The sequence below is a fragment of the Typopeltis vanoorti genome, chromosome 15 (assembly GCF_054136105.1).
Source record: "Typopeltis vanoorti isolate ZY-2024b chromosome 15, IOZ_Tvanoo_1.0, whole genome shotgun sequence".
Lineage (NCBI taxonomy): Eukaryota > Metazoa > Arthropoda > Arachnida > Uropygi > Thelyphonidae > Typopeltis > Typopeltis vanoorti.
The window spans coordinates 52,056,335-52,081,845 of record NC_143563.1 but is presented as its reverse complement, the minus strand read 5'-3'; the positions used below and the strand labels follow the sequence as shown (position 1 = coordinate 52,081,845).

General features: G+C 34.3%; 1 protein-coding gene across 1 annotated transcript in view; it reads left to right on the top strand.

Annotated features, from left to right (window-relative positions):
- The window catches only part of LOC150098756 (transmembrane protease serine 9-like), a 197,288-nt gene that overhangs the window by 94,770 nt on the left and 77,007 nt on the right, over positions 1–25,511 (top strand). The window contains exons 13-14 of the mRNA XM_090405745.1: positions 18,167–18,230; positions 23,563–23,696. Of these exons, the coding sequence (XP_090261871.1) occupies positions 18,167–18,230; positions 23,563–23,696 (198 nt within the window). The remainder of the gene's footprint in view (positions 1–18,166; positions 18,231–23,562; positions 23,697–25,511) is intronic.

The window sequence follows — 25,511 nt, the reverse complement described above, 5'->3', positions numbered from 1 at the left end:
ACAGGCAGAACTGGAAAGTTAAGGGGAGGACTATATATCCAATAATGGATGGAAAGAGGCAAAAGAAGAATTCGAACAAAGGTTCAAATTCTTCTCGCAAGACTTTTCTTTCAAGTATACTATTTTTTAAATTTCTTATTATTATTTTGACGGATTTTTGAACTTTTCTTTATCTGTTATTATTAACACACATAATATGTTGGCCTAACAGACTCTTGCTTCCGCCGTAATTCCAATGATACCACCAATCCTTTGTTACAAAAAGACTTTAAGACACAAACATTAAAAAGTCTATTGCAATTTTTAAATTAATTTGTTTTCTAATTTTGTAACTTCAATAATTCTTGAAAACAGATGCGAATTCTTCATGCTTGCTATGTTTGCTGCGCAAGCTCATTACTTGAGAAAGTAGTATTTATTTGTTAATAAATGCATGCATTTATAAGCATTCCATTTAGGCTTTTATTTTTAAACAGAAGATGTCTTCAGCTTGCGCAGCAATAATTGTATATCGAAGGCCGATTTTTGCTCTAGTCAAAGCTATCTTGGCTTGCTCGGTTGTCGGAACTTTCAGGTCCTCAGTACAGCACTGTGATATCATGCGCGCGCATAGCCATTTCCACTTCCTTCACGTCGTTTTAAACACAGGCCATATGCAGTCAAAATATCTCTAGCCAGTGAGCTTCAGCCAGCCTTTACAAGGTGCGTGTTGCTTATGAAAATTAAGTTACAACCAACTTTTTATGAGAATGTTATTGACAAGTTCATAAAGAAGAACCGTAAGGTATAAATTGTATTTAAGTAGGTAAATTGAAAAAGATAGAATATCATTTGTAAAGTAAATGTTGTATTTGTATAATTAAATGTACATAAATTTCTAAATATATAGTTTTAAATGGTCAGAAATTCATTATTCCGCTAATCAGACTTCAATCACACCTCCCAATCCCTGAATGATAACAAGAGGAAGCCTGAATTTCAAGACCAGCATTCGCCCCTGCTTGATAAGAACATCTGTGCAGCTTCTTTTTGAAATCATATTTTGAAAGTTTACTGCATTTCTAAAAGTTGTTACAGTTGTTAAGGTAACAAATTTTAAAAATTGCCACTAAAATTTAAACTTTTGTTAGAAATAAAAACAAATTACTGCTTTTTGATTTTGCACCAAATTGACAAAGACATATTGTTCGCCTCTCCTCATAAAATGTTTTTTCAGACTTCCTCTTTCCCATCTCTAAAAAGTGAATGAAATTTAATAATAGCCCAGCAAGTTATAATATTTTTATATGAGTACTAGTAACTATTTCGTTCTTTTCTTTTCTCCCCCCCCCCCCCAGTTTTCCTACCAAATGGTTTGGTCCATACCGGCTCTAAACTATGGAGGCTCTATGAATGGGATTTTTTTATTTATATATTGTCTTCTTTATGTATTCTCCTGGCTGCCAACATTTTATAATAGCCCAATGGACAGTAGCGGTATCTTGCCTGTAGAACTGGTGAAGAATTACATCTTTTCATTAGATGAGTAAAATTAAAGTTATTTCCTATACTGAGAGCTGCTGGACTAAGAACACATTTATTTATGTCTCTTCATCTTTTAATGACAAGCTCATAAATGAGAAATCGAAAGCAGTCTTTAAGAGAGGATTAAGAGAGTTTAGAGTAGCCATAAATGACATTGAAATATTGCTCGCATTTATCTCGACTTTAATGCCTCTAATACACTTGAACATCGTTTCTGTGCTCATTTGTTTTATATAATATCAAATGTAATATAATATTTTTGTATACTATGTAATTTAATCGAAACAGAGTTTTGTATATATTTGCTTAGTATTACAATTTAGTTCTCGTTTTTTATTTATTTAGTTTAATTTCCCTTAGTATTATTTTACTTATGACGACTCAAATGCTTCTTTGGTTAAATTGCATGGGAGAAGTTGAATTGAATGCACATACAGTATAGGATGACGCAGAAGTAGTAGTAATAATAACAATTTTATATTATTTTTAATTTGTTATTATTATTTTAATTATTAAATGAGTTTTGTTTGCTGTTAATAATTGAAAATTATTTTGATTTCAGAATCTTCAATAGTGGAAGATCTAAAGTTTAGATTAAACCAAGAAGATTAAATTTTTCTTCTGCTTCAATGTGGAGTCGCTAACTGCTCTGTTACCTCTGGACCACCTTGCACGTGAGTAACGTAGTAGCTTGGACGGATCATATCGAGTCTATAGATTCAAACTGTAACATGCTACAAAACTAGGCTGACCATATTTCCTTGAGACAAAAACGGGACATTGGGATGGAAAAAACGGGAGGGGATTATGTAATAATATTCTGTATTCATGAAAAAGTAAGACGATAAAAAAAGTTTAGCTTACCATTATACTATTACCATTATCACCATATACTATTTATAATAGAAAATATTCTCGCAACCAGTGCTGTACTGCCTGGAAGACAACGAATAAATTCTAGTCCTCAAAGTCTAGGCGTTTTTCGCTCATTTCAGAAAACATCTGTATCCCCATCTCTATCAGATATACGAATATTTCTTTCATTCCATGTATCCAACTGCCTCACAATTATAGATCTTATGAGGGTCCACTGATCTACAAACGATTATAGATTATGAATAATAATTTTTGATTGACCAATATTAAAGTATATTTATAGTTTTTATTAAAAACGGAACAAAATTGACATTTTTATTACAACGACCTGACATCCGGAAAATATGAAAAAGACGGTACTGTCCCGTTCAAAAGGATAAGTATGATCAGCCTATACAGAACACACCAGGGCTGGGTAACTTAAACTTAATTACAGTAGATAAATGCATGCATGCGTACTGAATTTTGTATTAAATGCTTATATATTACATGAAAACACGGAAACGACAATAAAAAATGACAAACTGTTGTTGATTGGAGGAAAAAATAAAATGCGGTTGATATTAAACTTTATATGATACTCTCGCACCCTGGTGTCAGTTTTCGATCAACAGAATTTATACATAACTTGAATTATAGTTAACAACAAAACGTACCTTTCTTTTTTTTTTCCGTAAGAAATTAGGTTTTAACTCGGTTAGGCAGGAGCAAATCTCTCATAGAATAATACTAGTCAGGGTTGGGAACATGAGATCGAGCAGTAAGCTTTATTATCGCCCCTTTCTCCTAGCTCTGCGTAGAGGGTTCTGGCTGAAGAGATAACCGATTTCCAAAACATTAGCGCTGAAAGAGTGCCGTTTACTCCTGAAGGAGACGGTGTAAAGGACAATCTATCTTTAAGTGTAGAATTTAAATATATATAAAAAAGTCTAAATACGAAGTAAAAAGGTTCAGTAGTGGTGTTCGTTCATTTTATTATTGAATTGCTAACTCACACAAGACCAACCTCAGTTTTAAAATGAGCTACCTGAGCACTTCATCCCAAATAAAATCTTCACAGATACATAAATAAATGAATTGCTTCTACGTAAGGAAAAAAAAATTAAAGAATGCTTCTAAATTGCGCATGGACACACACACATTCCCAGTTAACTGATGTCTACGAATTAGTAAATGAACCACAGAAAATTCAATTCAGGTTAAGCGTTGTTTTTTTTTTTTTTCTTCTTCACAAGACATTCATACCTTTCGAGTGTATTTTAATGAAAATCATTTGAAAATGATTTAATTACTAATGATGACGATGAAAGAAATGGTCATTAATTTAAGTTGCATTCGTTGCAATTCAGTAACATCCAACCACTACTGAATAGGGAAGTAAAGAAAATATCTGCATGAAACAGATGTCGTTCCTCGCATGTGTTTAATACAAATGTCAGGAAGGACATCTGTATTAAACATCACTTTAATACTTAAGTGACACTCCCTCATGTGTGTGTCACTGTAGGACATCTGTATTAAACATCATTTTAATGCTTAAGTGTCTCTCTCTCTCTCTCTCTCTTTGTGTATAATTTTTATGACGAGTTTGGAAGTGGAATATAGACCATTTATTCGCATGTATAACTCCTGTTTTAAATCCTGTATTGTAACAAAACCAACTGTTTCAATTTTTTGCACATTTTTGCACAGATGTGCAAAACAGGAAGCTGTCTTGCACATCTGTGAAAAGAGACTAAAAGACATATCCATATTTTACTTTCTGTCTCTTTGCTTTTATTTTATTTGATGTAACCACGTGATCACAATTAAATTCCAGGTGGCCCGTTTGGATAAAAGGAAGACATAATGCATAAAAATGCCGTTTTTGAGGAACTTTAGGAAGGTGCTTGTAAATAAAGGGAAAGTGTATCGAATGGCTAACCTATTAACTATATTAAGTGCTTTTACAATATTTATCATTCTAGTTAAGGCTGAGACTGATGTAAGTACTTTCTGAGATTATTACTGCAATGCAAACTATGATCATGAAGTTATAATATTTTGATTTTGTCTCTATACTAAAGAACTTAATATTTTAAAGCATTAAAATGTTTACGGTTTTTAGTCTTACATAGTTACAATTTGAGTAATAAAATGAAATTATTTCACTCATATTTACTTGTCTACTTCTTTTAGGTGATGGCATTAAACATCACCTCTTCACTTCATTCTGGATATTATAATTAAGTGTTCCTTTTCTTTTGTTTTACTTTTTCATTATGGGGAGAGTGGCAACATGACCACTCTAGAGGAATACTGCAATTATTTAATGAGAACTTCAAAAGTTCTCTTTAAATAATTCCAAAATGGCCTGTTGGCCTGTTTTGCGGGATGAAAAATCCAGAGGGAAAACCCTGTCGCCACCATATAAGATTGACTAACCCAGCTTCAAATTAAAATCCTTGATAAAACTTAGCGTTCTGGACAGGACTCGAACCAGAGCCTTTCCTACAACTGGGCGTAGCCGAGCAATGTTAATGCAATATACTAAAAGTATTAATAAGGCTCTATACTTAGTTTATATACTGATTCATATTTCATGAGAATATACAATGGACATTTCTCCCATAGGAAAGATTCTCAAGAAGTATTGAGAAAGAAAAATAATAAGACATTGCATAAGGGCAGTGACACGAAAGGTTTCAGACAAGGATCGATTTATATTTCTGTAGTTGAAGTACTAGTTAGAAAGAGGTAGAATACAAAATTGGAATGATAAATATCTTATCCCAACCATGTCTCTCTCTCTCTTTTTATCAATAATACCAATTAGATTTCGGGAACACGTGGTAGATTTATTTAATAAATAATGCTTTCATAATTATCATTTTAAAAAAGTGTTATAAAAGTTTCACAGTACGTTTTCGGTTTATTATTTACTTGACTTATTGTTATGTCAAGTAAAATCCTGAAACGATGCAAAATAGCATATCAACAAATCATCATGAAATTCCCAACATGTACCCTCAAGGGCTATACAGGATATTACTAGTGTATGAAGAACTTACATCACTATAAACATCCTAACAACAATTTTCCTTAAAATGAATATGTTACCTGTCAAGACTCCAATTATCAGATCTTATATTTCTCTCCTCTCAGGTTCTTTTTACTGAATCAATCCACCCCTCTGGGTCTTTTTCCTTCCAACCTCGCAAAGAACACTTGTTTAGCTAATCTTTCCTCTCCCATTCTGTTTATGTGACCATACCACCTGGGATTATCTCTGCTAACACATTCCTGGATACTAAAAATAACAAGTTATTTCCTAATATCCTCATTTTAATAGGATATTTCCATTGCTCCCATTTGTTCACTCTCCTAATCTTTCTCAGGACTCTCATATCTGTGGCCTCTAGTGTTTGACCAAGTGTTTTATTTCTAACCCAACTCTCAGATCCATAAGTTAAAATTGGTTTGAACACTGTCTTGTATACAACTAATTTAGTATTTTCACTAATTTTTCTCTTATTCCATATAAATTTATTCATTCGACTTCCTACCATACCAGCTTTGTTTGTTGATTCTGTTGTCTATTTCCATATTTAATTTACCATCTTCACTAAAAATCATGGCTAAGTAGCTGAAATATTTTACTTGTTCTACAGGTTCTCCATTCACAATGCAGTTGATATTTTCAGTTTTACGGCTATTTTCATTGTCTTGATCTTGTTAATTTTCATACAAAATTTATTACAACAGTTAATCAATTTAGTCATGGAATTCCAAAACCCTGTTATATACATTTGTATAACAAAGACAAGAACGATTAATAAAGCAGAAATGATGTTTATCATAAAAACTTCAAAGTATACTCTATTTGATCACAAAAGAAACGAAGAAATTATGAAAGAATTAAACCAAGAATCAGTAAGAAAAAAAATTAAAAAATATAAACATAAATGGAAGGAACACGTTCAAAGAATGAAAACAGAAAGATTTTCTAATCAAGCCTTAAAGTACAAGCCTTTAGGAAAAGGAAAACCAGGACGTCCTCTTAAACGATTCAACGATGACTTCTAAGGCGGGAAGAGGATATGCTAGGCCTAAATCCTTGATACGCATGATGATGATGATGACGACGACGATATATATATATATATATATATATATATATATATATATATATATATATATATATATATATATATATATATATATATATATATATATATATATATATATATATATATATATGTTGGTTCAAAATTCCACGAACAAACTTTGAGGAATGGTATAGAACATCAAAATCAACCATATTCACATAGGAAAGCATGACCGGAAACGCCACCTGAAAGTGATAGGTGGCGCTATTTGCCAGCACTCTAGATGAGGAATTAGCTCATCCTCATTCAAGCTTTCAACGTCGTACGAAGAGCTGAGATGGCTGACATACACCCCGTTTACCATATTATGTATCCAACTACTATTGAAGTGCTCAGTTACGCTTAATAATGTTTTTACACTACTCACTGCCTTGCGTTATTTCTGTATCTTTGTGTCCCTGTTGGTACCTTCCGGTGGCGTTACCGGTCATGCGTTCCTATGTGATTATGGGTTGATTTTGATGTTCTCTAATTCCCCTCAAAGTTCGTATTTTGAACCACTTTGTGTGTGTGTGTAAATTTCTTGTTGTTCTTCTTCCTTTTTCGTATTAGGTCTTGTTATGGCTAATTTGTTTCAAAGTACAACATCGTCTGCATAAAGTAAACAGCCGAGATTAGCATCTCCGATTTTGATATCAGGTTGAATATCACTTTCCTTCATAATGTGATCCATATAGATATTGAATAACAGAGGGGATAATATATATCGCTGTCTAACACCAGATTTAACATCAAACCATCTTCCTCAACTTCCTTTAGTTATAACTGCTGATTTACAACTCGAATAAAGACTGAGTATTGCTTGATATAATGCCCCATTGACACCATATAACTGCAGCGTTTTGAACAGCTTTTCTCTTGGCACCTTGTCATGTGCGTTTTGGAAGTCTGTACACGACCTCTGTTTTATTTCCACGAATCCTCAAATATTTGTTCTAAAGTGAAAATCTGATCCTAATAGCCTTTACTTGGCCTGAATCCAGCTTGTTTTTCACCAAGCTTCCCTTCAACAATCCTTCTCAACAGGTTCTCAAGTATGCTTGCACAAATTTTACCAGGAACATTCATTAAGGAAATCATTCTCACATTCAGTTTCATTTCCCTTTTTATTTATGGGTACCATGAAACCTATTCTCCAATCATAAGAAATTTGTCCCTCTTTCCAGGTCTTTTGAGCAATGCAGTCACTGCAAGACGTTTTACCTCCATCCTTGAGAATTTCTGGTCGAATTTCATTTATTCCTGTTGCCCTTCCACATTTCAGGCTTTTGATTGCTGTTTCTACTTCAAGCAGGAATATGCATTTCTGATTGTATGCCAGTTCATTGTTTTTTTTTTTTTACCAATGTGCTGTCACTGCTTGTATCGAAGTAATTACTCCATACATCAAGGACATCTTTTTCTCCACTTTTCATATTCTTTTTCATCTCTATTTCCTTTTACCGCAAAGGATCCTCAATTTCTGAGCTTTTTCAACAGCCGCCTCCAGAATATCTTGCTACCTTCTTGATATTTATTTTCTATATTCTTACCAAAGTCTTATCCTGACTTTTGTTTGTATCTTACATTTGTCTTTTTATTCTCTAAGAGCGCAAGCTGACTTATTTGACTGGAGCATTTGATATGCTTTCTTCTTTTTCTTCACTTCTTTTGAAATTACTGTATTCACCATGGGATTCTAATTTGTCTGTCCCTGCAGACAACCTCACCACATGCCTCTCTAGCTGAATCAAACAATGTTTTAATCAGCATTTGCCACTGACTCTTTGAGGTTTGGTTCCTGTTCCCAAACTCTTTCATTTTTTCTTGAATAATGCTTGTGTATTTTATTCTACAGTTTACATCTGAGAGCTGCTCAGCTTTTATTAGCTTTAAAACTTACAAGTTCTTCCTTTCAATATGAAATTTAATTTTATCCTGCTCAAGACTCTGTGGTGATCACTTCCAATTTCAAATCCTCTGTAACACTGGTGTCCTGCACCAGGGAGAAAGCATCATTATCAACAATAACATGGTCAATGAGACTTTTCTTATTCTTTGCCTCTTCTCTGCATGTGAAGTTGCGCATTTTTGTGTTGGAACATTGTGTTAGTAATAACCAGTCCATGTTCTCAGCAGAAATCCAAAAGGTATTTCCTGTTATTATTAGATTTGCTCATTTCTCCCAATTTCCACAAAATATTTCTGTATGTTTGACAATCATCTCCTACTCTACACCTTAGATCCCCAACAAGGACCAACTTTTCTTTTTTCATTGTGTCAGTTGCTTTCTCTAAATCCGCAATCATCCTCCAATTCTAGTAAGGCAGAAGTAGAGGAATTTTTTGCGAGCAATATAAAGTAGAGCGTTATTAGCCCACATCGCTCTACTTGATATTTCCTGCATTCAACAAGATTAGCCTCGTATTTAGTGTTAAATCTTATAGCTACTTCTTCTTTCCCATGATTGTTATACCTAAATATAGCATTTTTTATTTATTACTTAGAATAATGTCACCAGTTGTTTGTCTTTTTTGTTTCAGTCACCTCTATAATCTCGATCTGGTACTTATGAAATTTCTCAGCCATTCCATCTCCATTTCTTTGCCATTCAGGCATCATATGTTCATAGTCTCGATTTTGAACTCTTTTGATGTTGAATTGTGGTTTTTCAGGATTTGTTCCGGTTGCTCGCTTTTCGCTGGTTCCCTTGCATAAACAACGGAGAACCTTGTTTAAACTGGCAACTCCTCAGCCAACTAATTTTTGTTTAAACCGATAAGGAAACAATTTGGTCTGCTAAATTCCAAATTGCTAGTCCATCCTCTTTCGTTCACTGTCCAGGTAGATACCTAACAGGGTGCACCACGAGAAGGTGAGGATTGCACATTTGGTCAGAAGCCCTGGTCGGTTCTCCGCATTCTTTTAAAGGCTATGTGGAGGGCTCCTCTCAGTTATACAGTTATGACCACAAGCACCCTGTTCAACATACAATTACTTTGATATTGCAGTAAACCAAATTTAGTCATAATTCAGATCAAGCTTGTGTTAAATCTTATAAATTAATAAAAAAAAGAAGTAAGGAGGCATTGCTCACCTAACCTAATAATACACACCTTTTCATATTTTCATCATCAGAACTTTAGGTTAAATTTATGCTCATCATTAAGTCATTAACTGACTGGGAATGTGTTGAAAGACTTCACCGATCTTGTACGGAAGGATCCAAACAATTAATGAGACAAATATGATCATTTTACAAGTATTTACATCCAGATTTAGAACCTTAGTTGCCTCATTCTTAATTCTAACGAACCAAACATAACACATGTATCTTCATATCACACCTTTGGGCAGCACCAGCGATGAAATTCCATCTAGCTGAAAATAATTTTTTTATCTTTTTCTTCCTCATGAAGGATTGAAGCGGCTTTCACTTTACTGTATGCTATTCGGAAACATGTTCGACGTGCATTTTCATTAATAGCTAGAAGCTCGAGGAGAAAAAAAATGAATTTGCATTTTAGGTTATATTATTAGAGCATTACTAATTATGTATTATTAATGATAGAAACAAAATATGATAAATATTAATAATATATTTTGATTAAAGCATAAATGCTTTAATTAAATCATATTTCACAATCAAAACAAAAAGTCGAAAATATTTTGGCCTGCAGTAATATCTTCGATCGCAATATCTAACATGAAAATTTCGCGATAAGCATATCAGCAAAACAATTAGAGTCTCCATAGCTCATTCAGTATAGACGTTTGGAAACACCTAGGTTCGATTCCGTCCATGACGTGAGAATCTTTATTTGTAATCTTTCGACGGACGATCTCATACGGTAGTAGTTTTTTCACCTGGAAATTCGGGTTCCCCGCCCCTCCCCCCACACCCAGAATAGGCAAACTGGCCCGTCAACAAACACACACACTTGTTACAGTCATAGCAATTCCCCCACCCTCCAACCCCAGCCACTGTGACAAACCAGTTGTGGTTTTCCGACTTTCGCATAATCATAGTGGACATTGTATTAGGTGTATTATATATACAGGGTGTCACAAAATTCACGCAAGATTTAAATTTATCGCCATTTGTGCGGTAAAGTGTTGCCAACGAAAAAAAAAAGACAGCGTGACAGCTGACAGTACAGGGTTATTAAAAATGACCACACGAAGAGAGTTCGTTGAATGGATTATGGAACAACAACAAGTGGATGCTTATTTTTCGAACAAAATCATCTTCAGCGATGAGGCTCATTTTCATCTTGATGGCTTCGTTAATCGACAAAATTGTCGCATTTGGGGTTCAGAAAATCCACGAGTGATTGTTGAGAAACAAATGCATCCACAACGTGTCACTGTTTGGTGCGGATTTTGGGCTGGAAGTATCATCGGTCCATTCTTCTTCGAAAATACGGCTGGTAAGGCAATAACAGTTAATGGTGCTCGCTATCGCGACATGATAATCCAGTTTTTTGTGCCTAAATTGCAAGATGTGGATGTGGACGACATGTAGTTTCAAAAAGACGGTGCCACATGCCATACAGCCCGAGAAACAATTGAATTACTGCATGAGTCATTTCCTGGTCGTGTAATTTCCCGTTTTGTGATCAGAATTGGCCGCCCAGATCATGTGACTGAACGCAGTTAGGCTTTTTTCTTTAGGGTTTTTTGAAGTCTAAGGTTTATGCCAACAAGCCCACGACCACCCACGCCTTGAAGGAGGAAATTGGGTGCTGTATCAACGAAATTCAGCCACATTTATGCAAAACGGTCATGGAAAATTTCGACAAAAGAGTGCGTATGTGCCAGCAAAGCCGTCGAGGCCATTTAGCCGATATGCTAATCCATGCATAACCCTATACTGTATACTTTATGAATCAATAAGAAATTACAATTTTTAATTAAAAACCTGTGTTTTCTATCAAAATTACTTCTTGCGTGAATTTTGGGACACCTTGTGTATATATATATATATATATATATATTAAAAAGTTTTAATGACTGATACCGAGAGATAAAGAGATGACATGGCATACTTGAAAAGATACTATTAGTTTACTAGTTTCGTTAAATTGATCAACATGTTCAGGTATCACAATCAAAGAAGTATATAAAAATTACAGAGACTTAAAATTGCATTAATAGAACAAGTATAAAAGACAGTAACGTGTTTGAAAACAAATTGCGCGCTTGAGTTCCAAATAAACATAGACTACGCGCTGTCGCGAGTGCGCCAATACTGAACAGAGGCAACGTGTGCGTCAGAGAGATTGAAACTTAGGATGTTGTTGATATGGGAATAATCTAGAGAAATTTCTCTAGATTCGACAATCTTTCTCTCGAGCTCATCTTAGAATACATGGATGTTGGAAGTTTGAGTCCAGTTCACCATGTGTTGGAGGCCTTCGTCTGAGTTAACTGAAAAGAGAACGTGGGTAGAGAGAGCGCTAGCTCTTGTTCTGTTGTAGGAGATATCTCTATGGTGTTCTTCCAAACGTAGAAGGATGGATTTAGCAGTCTGGCCATAGTATGGCTTTCCACAATCACATAAAATCATATTCACATAAAATCATACTCCTGGAAATTGAGTTGGAAGATGTTTCTATTTAGGTTTACTAAGTGTTGAACGAAGTTTTGGGAGCGTAGTAAAGCAAGTTCTGAAGTTAAACTTCTTGAGAATTTTTGCCATTTTTCTTGAAAGAGAGCTGATGTAAGGCAAAGAGATGAAGGCTCTGGGAGAAAAGGGATCTTTAGAATTAGTGGAGTGACTGGGGGAAAGAAATTTGTCAATCTTATTAGGAGAGAAACTATTATTAATAAAAGTTTTTTTAAGAAAAAGCAGTTCATTTTCAATTTCTGTTTCTTCTGTAAGTAAAAGTTTGGCTCGGTGAGCTAAGGTGGAAATAATCCCAAATTTTTGTGTGTGTGTGTGTGTGGGGGGTAGTGATGGGAGGAAGCATGAAGGTATCTGTCAGTATGAGCAGGTTTTCTAAAAATAGAGATTTTATTACCCTCAGCACATCTGGTGAGTTTCAGGTCTAGAAAGGGGAGGCAGTCATCGGATTCCAGTTCGAAGGTAAAAGAGATTTTTTCATGGCACTTGTTTAGGTGGTCTAGAAATAAATTGATGTTGTTAACACCATCTTCCCAGATGAGGAAAATATCATCAATATAACGATACCAACATTTTGGAATTAATCGTTACGCAGTATAGAAGACGGCTGACAAGTCCTGCCATCTGGTGGTCTCTACCCTAACACACTATTTTTAATGTCTGAAAATAGTGTGGGTTCGACTGGCGATTGTCTTGACTTTGCTTGACGAAAAACCCGAGTTTCCGTGAGAAAAAAACCTCTTGCCCACGCTAGAGATCGACTAACTCGGGACCCGATCGGAAAAAGGCTTAGAAAATGTTCCTCAGGTCGGCCCTTAGATTTGAACTTATAAGTCTTTCTTCGTGCGGTCAGTACGAAGATCACACACACACACACACACACACACACACACACACACACACACACACACACACACACACACACAGTCATATATATATATATATATATATATATATATATATATATATATATATATATATATATATATATATATATATATATATATATATATATATATATATATATATATATATACATGCGTGTGTGTGTGCGTGTCAAATTTTCGTTAGCACTCTTCCTAGCCCTACTTTAAAAAAAAAATTCGGAGCTTCTATATCTCGTAATCATCAGGTTGAGTGCGATCGCATGGTGTGCTGTCTAACACGTCTTAACCCTTTGTGGAGAGATTTTTCCTTCTGGAAGAAAAAATCCAACTGAGCCAAAGATCGACAAACTCTAAAATTTATGCTGAAGAGATCTAGAAAAACTTCTTAAGTCGCAAAAGATCTAATGTTATCAAAGTTACGGAGATGCTAATCCACTACAGACTAACTGCCTTTATTACAGGATTCACATTAAAAAAAACTCATCATCATCATGATCATCATCATGCCTATCAAGGATTTAGGCCTAGCATGGCCTGTTCCGGCCTTAGAAGTCATCGTTGAATCGTTTAAGAGGACGTCCTGGTTTTCTTTTTCCTAATGGCTTGTACTTTAAGGCTTGTTTTGGTAATCTTTCTATTTTCATTCTTTGAACGTGTTCCATCCATTTATGTTTATATTTTTTAATTTTTTTCTATTACTGATTCTTGGTTTAATTCTTTCATCATTTCTTCATTTCTTTTGTGATCAAATAGGGTATACTTGGCAGTTTATCTCATAAACTTCATTTCTGCTGTTGTTAATCTTTGTTTGTCTTTTTGTTTTATTGTCAAGATTTCGCTTCCATACATTAAGACTGGTAGGGCTAATGTATTGTGTACTTTTAGTCTGGTTTGTTTTTGAACTAGGTTTGGTTTAAATATAGAGTTAATTACACCTGTTATTTCTAAATATTTTGCAATGTTTACGTTTATTCACCTGTTCTAAGATCTTGTTATCTATTACTATTTTAGTTCTTGCTAGATCTTGTCCTTTAAAGACCATAGTTTTTGATTTTCCTGTTGACATTATCATATCATAATCTTTGGATATCTCATTTAGATCTAAAATGGCTTTCTGTAAGTCATCTTCAGAATTTGTAAATATTATTTGGTCGTAGGCAAAAAGGAGAGTGTTTAAGTTCACTGTAGGAGAAGTTTAATATCTAGATGGGAATTTTTATTCCATCATCATCATCATCATCATCATCAAATTCCTGTACCCTTAAGGGTGTACAGGATATGACAGTACTACATGAAAAAATTACATCATTACTAACTTCCTATCTACAATTTTCCTCCAAATCAGTTTGTTACTTGTCACGACCCCAACATTATCAGATCTTATATTTCTATTGTCTAAGGCACTTTGTACCGTATCAATCCACCTATATCTTGGTCTTCCTCTGGGTCGTTTTCCTGCCAACCTGGCAGAGAACACTTGTTTTGCTAATCTTTCCTCTCCCATTCTATTTAAGTGACCATACCACCTGAGATTAGCTCTGCTAACGCATTCCTGGATGCTGACAATGTCAAGTTCTTTCCTAATATCCTCGTTTTTAATATGATATTGCCATTGATGCCATCTGTTGATGCCTATAATCTTTCTCAGGACTCTCATATCTGCGGTCTCTAGTCTTTGGTCAAGTGTTTTACTTCTGACCCAGCTCTCAGATCCCTAAGCTAAAACTGGTTTGAACACTGTCTTGTATACAGCTTTTAGTGTTCCAACTAATTTCTCTCTTATTCCTTATGAATTTATTCAATTGACTTCCCACCATACCAGCTTTGCTGATTCTGTTGTCTATTTCTATATTTAATTTACCACCTTCAGTAAAAATAGTGCCTAAGTAGCTGAAATGTTTTACTTGTTCCACAGGTTCTCCATTCACAACACAGTTGACATTTTCAATAATTTTATTCCTGCCTATTTTCATTGTCTTTGTCTTTTTATTGCTGACCTTCATACCATATCTATTACAACAGCTATTCAATGTAGTCAGAGAATCTTGCAGACTTGTAGCGGATTTATTTAGAAGTATAACATCATCCGCATAAAGCAAAGAGCTGACATTAACATCTCCAATTTTGATATCATGTTTAATACCACTTTCCTTCATAATGTGATCCATATAGATAATGAATAACAGAGGGAATAATGTACATCCTTGTCTCACACCAGATTTAACATTAAACCATCTTCCTCTACTTCCTTGAATTCTAACTGCTGACTTACAACTCAAATAAAGACTAAGTATTGCTTGATATAATGCCCCATTGACACCATATAACTGCAGCGTATTGAATAGCTTCTCTCTTGGTACCTTGTCATATGCCTTTTCCAAATCGACAAAACTTAAATACAGATCTTTGTTATATTCCCATGCTTTCTCGACTATTTGTCGTAAAGTGAAGATCTGATCCTGACAGCCTCTATTTGGCCTGAATCCAGCTTGTTCTTCACCAAGCTTTTCTTCCACAATTCTTCTCAACCGTTTCTCGAGTATACTTGCATAGATCCTGCCAGGAATACTCAGTAGGGAAATACCTCTATAATTCTCACATGCAGTTTTATTTCCCTTTTTATATATGGGTACTATGAGAGCTCTACTCCAATCATCGGGAATTCGTCCCTCTGTCCAGGCTTTCTGAACTATGCAGTGCAGCCACTGTAAGACTCTTATACCACCATACTTCAGCATTTCTGGTCGAATATCATCTACTCCTGCTGCCTTTCCACATTTCAAGCCTTTGATGGCTTTTTCTACTTCAAGTATGGATATGTATTCCTGACTGCATGCCTGGTCAGTGTTTTTTATCACTGTGCTGTCATCACTGCTTGTTTCATTTAGCAGTTTTTCAAAGTAATTACTCCATACTTCAAGGATATCTTTTTCTCCTGTTTTCATGTCACCTTTATCATCTCTAACTCGTTTTACAGCACTCTTTCCTCCATTCCAAAGCTTCTTCAACAACCTCCATTATATTTTGCCACCTTCTTGATATTTATTTTTTATATTCTTGCCAAAATCCTCCCATGACTTTTGTTTAGCTAGTTTTACACACTGTTTAGCTTTCTTACATTTGGCTCTGTATTCTGACTTTTGCCAGGAACTTTTGATATGCTTTATTCTTTTCCTTCACTGCCTCTTTAACTTCCTGTGTCCACCAGGGAGTTCTGATTATTTTTATCCTTGCACACAACCTCACCACATGCCTCTCTGTCAGAATCAATCAATGTTTTCTTCAGACTTTGCCACTGAATCTCCAAGGTTTGATTCCTGTTCTCAAACTCTTTCATTTTCTTTTCAATAATCTTTCTGTATTTTAGTCTACAGTTCACATCTGAGAGCTGCTCAACTTTTATTCGCTTTAAAACTTTCTTACATGTTATTCTTTTCAATATGAAATTCAATTTTATCCTGCTGAAGACTAAATAGTGATCACTTCCAATTTCAAATCCTCTGTACACTCTGGTGTCCTGCACCAGGGAGAAAACATCACTATCAACAATAACATAGTCAATGAGACTTTTCTTATTCCTAGCCTCTTCTCTCCATGTGAATTTGTGCACATTTTTATGTTGGAACATGGTGTTAGTAATAACCAGTCCATGTCCTGAGCAGAAATCCAACAGATATTTGCCATTATTATTAGCTTTGCTCTTTTCTCCAAATTTTCCCAAAATATTTTTGTATGTCTCACAATCATTTCCTACTCTAGTATTTAGATCTCCAACAAGGACCAACTTTTCCTTTTTTATTGTGTCAGTAGCTTTCTCTAGAGCCTCAAAAAATTCCTCCACTTCTACCTTAGTAGAGCCTTCTGTGGAACCATAGGCACAAATAAGTCTGATTGTCCAGTTCCCCATTCTCATATTTGCCCACATTACTCTACTTGAGACTGACTGCCATTCAAGAAGATTAGCCTCGTATTTTGTGTTGAATACTATGGCTACTCCTTCTTTTCCTTGATTGTCATTGCCTGAATATAACATTTTGTATTTATTACTCAGAGAGATCTCACCAGTTTTGGTCTTTTTTTGTTTCAGTCACCCCTATTATGTCGATCTGGTACTTATCCAATTCCTCAGTTAGCTCCATTTCTTTGCCATTGAGGCTTCTTACGTTGATAGTATCGATCTTTAACTCTGGTGATGTTGGGTTGGGGATTGTTTTCAGATTTGTTCCAGTAGCTGACTTTTCGCTGTTCGCCCTGGTTCCCTGGCGAAAACAACGGGGGCCTTGTTTAACCGGGCGACGCCCCAGCCGGCATGAAATTTTGTCATATTGTACCATCATTTTTTTATTTTGGCTTAACCAATAAGAATACAATTTGGTCGGCTAAATCCCAAATTGCTAGCCCATCCTCGTTCGTTCAGTATCAAAGTAGATACCCAACAGGGTGCACCACGAGAAGGTGAGGATTGGACATTAGGTCAGAAGCCCTGGTCGGTTCTCCGCATTCCTTTAAAGGCTATGTGGAGGTCTCCTCTCAGTTATTCAGCTTTGACCCTTAAGCACCCCATTTTTATTCCATTTTATTATTATTTCATTTAAGTAAATATCAAAAAGAGTTGCTGAGAGAGGACATCCCTGTCTGACCCCTTTAGCTTATCTCTCTTGTATATGATAGCTCGTGATTTAATCTTATTTGTATTTGATTATTTTCATATATACTTATGATAACTTTTAGGATATTATTTGGTATTTGTCTTTCTTTTAATATGTTAAATAATATGTTTCTTTTAACTTTGTCAAATGCTTTTTCAAAGTCAATAAATGCAATATGTGTTTCTATGTTGTATGCTCTTCTTTTCTCTATTATTAATTTTAGGCAAAAGGCTGGTCTATACATGATCATATAGACATTAGTATCGTATAGATTAAAAAAAAAGTAAAAATTCTATTTTGTACGTCTTTTGTAACTCTCCGGCAAATCTTCAGTTACCAAAGGCTTAAATGTTTTGTAGCAAGTCCTGGGACGGAATGGATGAAGATTAATAATAATAATAATACTAATAATAATTGTTGTTGTTGTAATGTAGCCAATACTGCATACACTGACTTTATATATATTTATTTTTGCAGTATTATGAGCCATGGCGTCCAGAAAAAGGATTAAGTATATATGCTTCCAAAGACCTTCCAGAGGGTAAGTTTAAAAATGCATTTTCAGCATAAGGTTTTTTTTCCTCAAAAATATATACAATGCCTATGAAAAGTTTTAAGTTTCACTATAACAGTAATCAATTAATTAATTCTGACCAATTAATAAATATTGTTCAACCGCTGATAGAAACTACATGAATCATTGTTACTATGATATGTAACATATTTTTTTTAATATCTTACAAGATTTTTATGCTTAGTATTCCGGAAAAATTCCAAATATCTCATTGCCTTCAAAAAAGCTAATCTAAAGTGTCTTCCTTACCTGTTTCATGAATATTTATTAATTGGGTTTATTTGTCACACTGTTATGAATTATGTGTTATGAGAATGAATTTTATTGATACAGTATTACTAATTATTACTGGGGACGAGAGAGAAATTAAAGGATGTCAAAAACAAATTGGTTTTGCTGGTTTCTTTATGAAGTTTGTAGTTTGACCCGAAAAAGAATTATACAGAATCACTGATAAACTCAAGCCTCCATACTTCTTATAAAAACCAGCGACTACCGTCTCCTGTTCAGGCATCTATAAGATTCCATGCAGGAAAACTTTTCAACTATCACGATAAGAATACCACAGTCCGAAGGCAAGAATATCATCATCATCATTATCATCATCAAATTCCTGATATGTATATTCCTGCACATCGCTTGAGATTATTCAGGATACGATAGAACAACATGAAAAACTTCCATCTTTACTAACTTCTTATCTACAATTTCTTCCAAATCAATCTGTTATCTATCAAGACTCCAGCATTATCAGATCTTATATTTCTGTCCTTTCAGCCACCTTTTACCGTATCAATCCACCTGCATCTTGGTCTTCCTCTTGGCCTTTTCCCTCATAACCTCGCAAAGAACACTTGTTTTTCTAATCTTTCTTCTATCATTCTGTTTATGTGACCATACCACCTGAGATTAGTAGCACTGCAACCCATTCCTGGATGGTAACAATGTTAAGTTCTTTCTTCATGTCCCTCGTTTTTAATATGATATTGTCACTGATGCCATCTATTTACGCCTCTGGTCTGTCTTAAGCCTATCATACCTGTGCTCTCGAATCTTTTGTCATGTGTTTTATTTCTAACCAAACTCTCAGATCCATTAGTTAAAATTGGTTTGAATATTGTCTTGTATACAGCTAATTTAGTATTTTGACTAATTTTTCTCTTCTTCCATATAAATTTATTCAATTGATTTCCTACCATGCCACATTTATTGAATCTGTTGTCTATTTCCATATTTAGTTTACGATCTTAACTAAAAATCGCACTTAAATAACTGAAATGCTCTACTTGTGTTATGGGTTCTCCATTCACAATAAAGTTGATATTTTCAGTGCTTATGCCTATTTTCATTTCTCTGTCATGTTACTGCTGACCTTCATACCATATCTTTTATAACAGTTATTCAATTTAGTTAAATCTTGCAGACTTGTTCTGTATTTATTTAGAAGTATAACATAGTCTGAATAAATTAAAGAGTTGAGATTATCATCACCAGCTTTGATATCAAGTTTCTCTCATTAAATGTGAGCCATGTAGATAATAAAAACAGAGTGAATAATGTATCCTTGCCTGACACCAGATTTAACATCAAATCGTGTTCCTGTACTTCCTTTATTCTAAACTGCTGACATACAACTCAAATAAAGACTAAGTATTGCTTGATATAATTCTGAATTAACACCATACAACTATCAAGTTTTGAATAGCTTTTCTTTACAAAACTTAAATACAGATCTTAGTTATATTCCCACGATTTCTCAACTATTTTTATAACGTAAAAATCTGATTCTGACTGCTTCTATTTGACCTGACTCCAGCTCGTTCTACACCATGCTTCCTTTCGACAATCCTTCTCAACCGTTTCTCAAGTATATTTTCATAAATCTAAACAGGAACACTCCGTATGGAAATATCTCGGTAATTCGCACATTCAGTTTTATTTCCCTTTTTATATATGGATACTATGAGAGCTCAACTTCAATCATCGAGAATTCATCCCTCTGTCCAGGCCATCTGAACTATGCAGTGCAGCCATTGTAAAACTTCTATACATCCATACGTGAGAATTGCTGGTCGAATATCATCTACTTCCGCTGTCTCTCCATATTTCTGGCTCTTGATTACTTTTCTACTTCAAGAATTTATATGTATTCTTGATTGCTTTTCTGATGAGTGTTTTATACTGAAGTGTTGTCATCACTACTTGCTTCATTTAGCAATTTTTCGAAGTAATTAGTCCGTACATCAAGAATATTCTTTCGACAGTTTTCATATCACTTCCATCATCTTTATTTCCTTTTATGTCACTTTTTCCTCCATTTCTGAGCTTTTTCTAAAACGTCCAGAATATTTTGCCACCTTCGTGATATTTATTTTCCATGTTCTTAGCAGTCTTCCTTCCCATGACTTTTGTTTAACTAGTTTTACACAGTGATTAGCCATCTTATATTTGTCTTTTATTCTCAAGGAACAGAATCTGAGTATTTGCTAGGAACTTGGGAAATGCTTTCTTCGTTTCCTTCACTGCTCTTTAACCTCCTGTGTCCACCATGGGGTTCTGATTTTTCTATCCTTGCAGACCACCTCAACACATGCCTCTCTGGCTGAATCAATCAATATTTTCTTCAGGGTTTGCCACTCACTCTCCGAGGTTTGGTTCCTGTTCTCAAACGTTTCCATTTTTTTTTCTTGAATAATATTTCTGTATTTTAGTCTAGAGTTCACATCTGAGAGGTGTTCAACTTTTAATCGCTTTTGAACTTTCTTACATGTTCTTCTTTTCAGTATAAAAATCACTTTTTTCCTTCTCATGATTAAATGGTGATCACTTCCAATTTCAATTCCTTTGATTTCAGCATTTCTGAAATCAACAATAACATAGTCAATTAGACTTTTCTTATTCCTTGCCTCTTCTCTCCATGTAAATTTGTGCGCATTTTTATGTTGGAATATTGTGTTAGTAATAACCAGTGCATGTCATGAACAGAACTCCAATAGGTATTTGCCATTATTATTATCTTTGCTCTTTTCTCACAATTTTGCAAGAATATTTTTGTATATCTGACAACCATTTCGTACTCTGCTCTTTAGATCCCCAACAACGACCAAGTTTTTCTTTTCCATTGTGTCAGTTGCTTTCTCTAAAGCTTCAAAACTTCTTCCACCTCTGCCTTAGCAGAACTATCTGTGGGACCATAGGCACAAATAAGTGTCATTATTTATTAATTTAGTGGCAGAATGACGAAAAATAAAACAGTGGTGAAGTGAACGACAGCACAGTTTTATTCCTTCCACCTTTGAACATTCTGACGATATTTTTTATTTTTCTTAAGTCTCCATTTGATTTCAAAAATTTTTACTTACTTATTCAATTTTAATTTGTTTAGATAATTAAAAAAATATATTTATTTATTTAATTAATTTAAGTCTGCCTGCGGTCCACCTGTCCCATTGTCGCGGACCACTGGTTGAGAAAGACTGTACTAGCATCTATAACAGCTGCCGTTTTGAACCACTAGTGTGCCGTGTTCATGCGACCGATCATAGCGTCACTCACTGTGGTAGAACTAAAGACTGCCACTGTCCACCCAGTGGCATGTAACGTTTTAAAAAGCAAGAGATATCATTTTCATAACTCTCCTTCTACTTCTGCGTTGAAGGAGAATTAACATAAATTATTTACAAAATTTATGTTTTTGGAGCATACAATTAAATAGAATTTCTGCAGTTATGAAAGTGTACTGTGTCCACCTAAATTATTATTATTATTATTATTATTATTATTATTGCGATGCAGATATGAACTGGAATAGCCACATAAACCATCTACACAACAATCTCCGAACAATAAGTGGCAAACACTACAGGTTAAAAGACATAGTTTCCACACACCTAAAAACACTAATATACAAAGCACTATGCCAAAATATACTAAGATACGCTATAACAACGTATGCTTTCTGTGCACGTTACAAATTATATAGATTAATGTCGCTACAGTACAAAATGATATAACTGATCTTTTGGGAACAAAGAGAAAATAACGACCTTATATACATTGCAATGTCAGAACACAAAATACTGACAGCAAAACATTTATGTCACTATGCAGCTTTGCTAAAACATTATTTCGATGCCAACTACAGGACAGTCAGAAATACATACCGTATAACAAGACCTCAGACAACTAATTATATCACATAAAAATACAAAAATCACAACGGAAATGCCACGCGAAACTTCTACATCCCAGACATGATAAACAAATTACGTTTTGAATACAGAAACCTTACAAACTACAAACAGCCAGAGCTCTAAGGACATACTGTGAACAAGAAACACGCACCCAAAATACCATACAAACTTAATGAAACACAATATATTTGTTCAGGCTTCCAGTTCAGCGACGCGTCAATACATTACAAGTTATTGTGTGTGTGTGTGTGTGTGTGTGTGTGTGTGTGTGTGTGTGTGTGTGTGTGTGTGTGTGCGTGCGTGCGTGCGTGCGTGCGTGCGTGCGTGAGCGCGCCCAAATTTCTCAATCATAGATTTCGTAGCTTCCCAACACAGCAAACAAAAACGAATAAATAATAACCAACTGGTGTGTTTTCATATAAGCTTCGAGGATGAAAGCAGAGAAATTAGTTCTCATCCAAGATGAATCATATATATCCAAATGCATGTAATGTATGTATCACATGTAAACCAATGTATGTAATGTAAGTATCGTATGTAAACAAATGTAAGTAATGCATCATATGTAAACAAATGTAAGTAATGCATCATATGTAAACAAATGTATGTAATGTATGTAATAACTGTAACAAAAGTATGCAATATAGAGTGATTATATCCAGTGATATTGTATATATAGAGTGTAAAATTGCAAAGAAACATTTGTAATAATCATCATTGTGAATATTACAATAATATACTTTGTAAACAGTTATTGTTATTATTATTATTTAAAAAAAACTTTATGTACGAGAAAGTATTTGTTATGCATAATTGTGTTCATATAATGTATGTAATTTATCTGAGAAATAATAAAATGTTAATAAACATGATTATTACTATTATTATCATTTCTATATTCAGTTTACAAAGTTATGTTGTTGTTCGACAACAGTGATGTTTGGCGTATTATGTTCCAGAAGTCTGTCTGTCTGTCAGAAATTTATTATTATTTTAATTTTCAGGCTATAGATTTTGTTTCCTGTAATATCTCGATATACGTCGGCTGACAATATACATGTTTTATCCGTAAAAACTGTCATTGATGTTTATTTTTTCATTTTCAGACTCTGAAGTATTTGAGATTTTCGATAACAAAACAATTAGTTTGACAGACGAAGAAACGCCTACTTATATCGTTAGTCCTGGTTTCCCGGATCGCAACTATCCGTCAAACACATCTATTGAGTTTCAAGTCAACGTAAGTATCATTATCAACAATTCAATATTTGCTATTTATAGAGTAATAGTTATACCAAACATCGTTCTTTTATTAAGGTTGTCCTCAAAGATTAAGAACTTGAAGAGAACCTTTATCCCATTGCTGAGATACAATGAGTAAAAAGGATAAATGTTCTCTTCGATTAGCACAACAGGTATTACTCTTGCATTCTGCTCAATGATTACATGACTTTAATAATGTTATAAAATTATAATAGCTTACGATATTTATAAGCGAAATATACTTTAAATATTCAGTAAAACCACAGTAGAAGAGTGGATAGAGGACGATTTTGTAATGGTTTATCAGATCTACCATTGTGCACTTGTATAAATAGTTGATTAGAAATACAGTTGAGCCTTGATGAAAGCAGTTTGAACTGCTCAGAATCGCGGTTTTTTTTTTTTTTTTTTTGAAAAGATATATTGGAATGAGTAAAGTGAGGTGGGTAGGATCAGACGAAACTCAAGTTAATGGCATGACAATGTACCACTCTGGAAGTAATGAAAGCAACCATCAAAATGGAGTTGGAATAATATTAAACAAAGATGCCAATAAATTACTGTTGACCTTCATCTCCTACTCAGATAGGATGATGTTATTAAAACTGAAAGGTCAACCACTAGATATTGATCTTATACACGTCTATGTCCCTACTGTTGAAAATAGTGATACCGAGATCTAAGAATTTTATGATCAATTAAAAGAATAATGAAAAACACAAAAAAGCATGATATTAACATCGTTATGAGTGATTCCAATGATAAATTTGAGAAAGGTATAAGATGAGATGTAGTTGGCGATCATATACTGGGAACAAGAAATGAAAGAGGAGACCGTCTTATTGAATTCTGCCAAAAAGAGGAGCTAATTATCACAAACACGTGGTTTAAGCCACCACAAGAAAGCATTGTACTTGACGATAACCACAGGATAATAGTGCAAATATAGTCAGAAACCAAATTGGTTAATTGCTAATTATTCCAAGATTTCGAAATTCCATAAAGAGTGTGCAAAATCTTATCCTACTGCGAATATTACTTCTGATCATAATCTATTGCTAACGGAGGTAAAACTTAGACAGAAAGCTATACTTAAGAAACATCAACAAAAAAGTTTTGATTTAGGACAGGTAAAAAAAAACAGACATAAGAAATAAATTGAGTCAAGATCTGAATCAAGAGATAGCACTTATCAAGAATGATGACGTCATAAGTATTGATGAATCATGGGATAAATTAAAATCTGTCTTCATAGAGGTCTGTGCCAATACCTTGTGTCTTGATAAAGCAGTAAAAAGAAAGAATGGATAACTGATGAAATTATTCTTTCTCTCATGGATCAACACAGATCATATAAAAATCATAGTCCAGCAAAATATAAAGAGGTTCAGAAAGTTATTAAAGGCAAAATCAGAGAAGCAAAAGAAATCTGGATGAATGAAAACTGTAAAGAAATAGAAATTCTATAGGAAAAGCATGACAGTTTTAATGTACACAAAAAGATGAAAGATACCTCAGGTATATTTAAGAAAAAACAACTATGTATCCTTGGAAAAAAAGGGAGAAATAATATCCGAAAAGGATGACAAAATACAATAATAAGTGAAATATGTAGAGGAACTCTTTACTGATGCCAAACAGAACCCAGAAATACTTATAAACAGAATGAAAAGTCCATGCATTCTAAGATCAGAGGTAGAATTTGAGCTGGACTCAGTTAAAAATGGTAAAGCCTTATGCCATGATAGAATACCAGCAGAAAAAGTAAAGACATTAGAAGGTAACAACATTA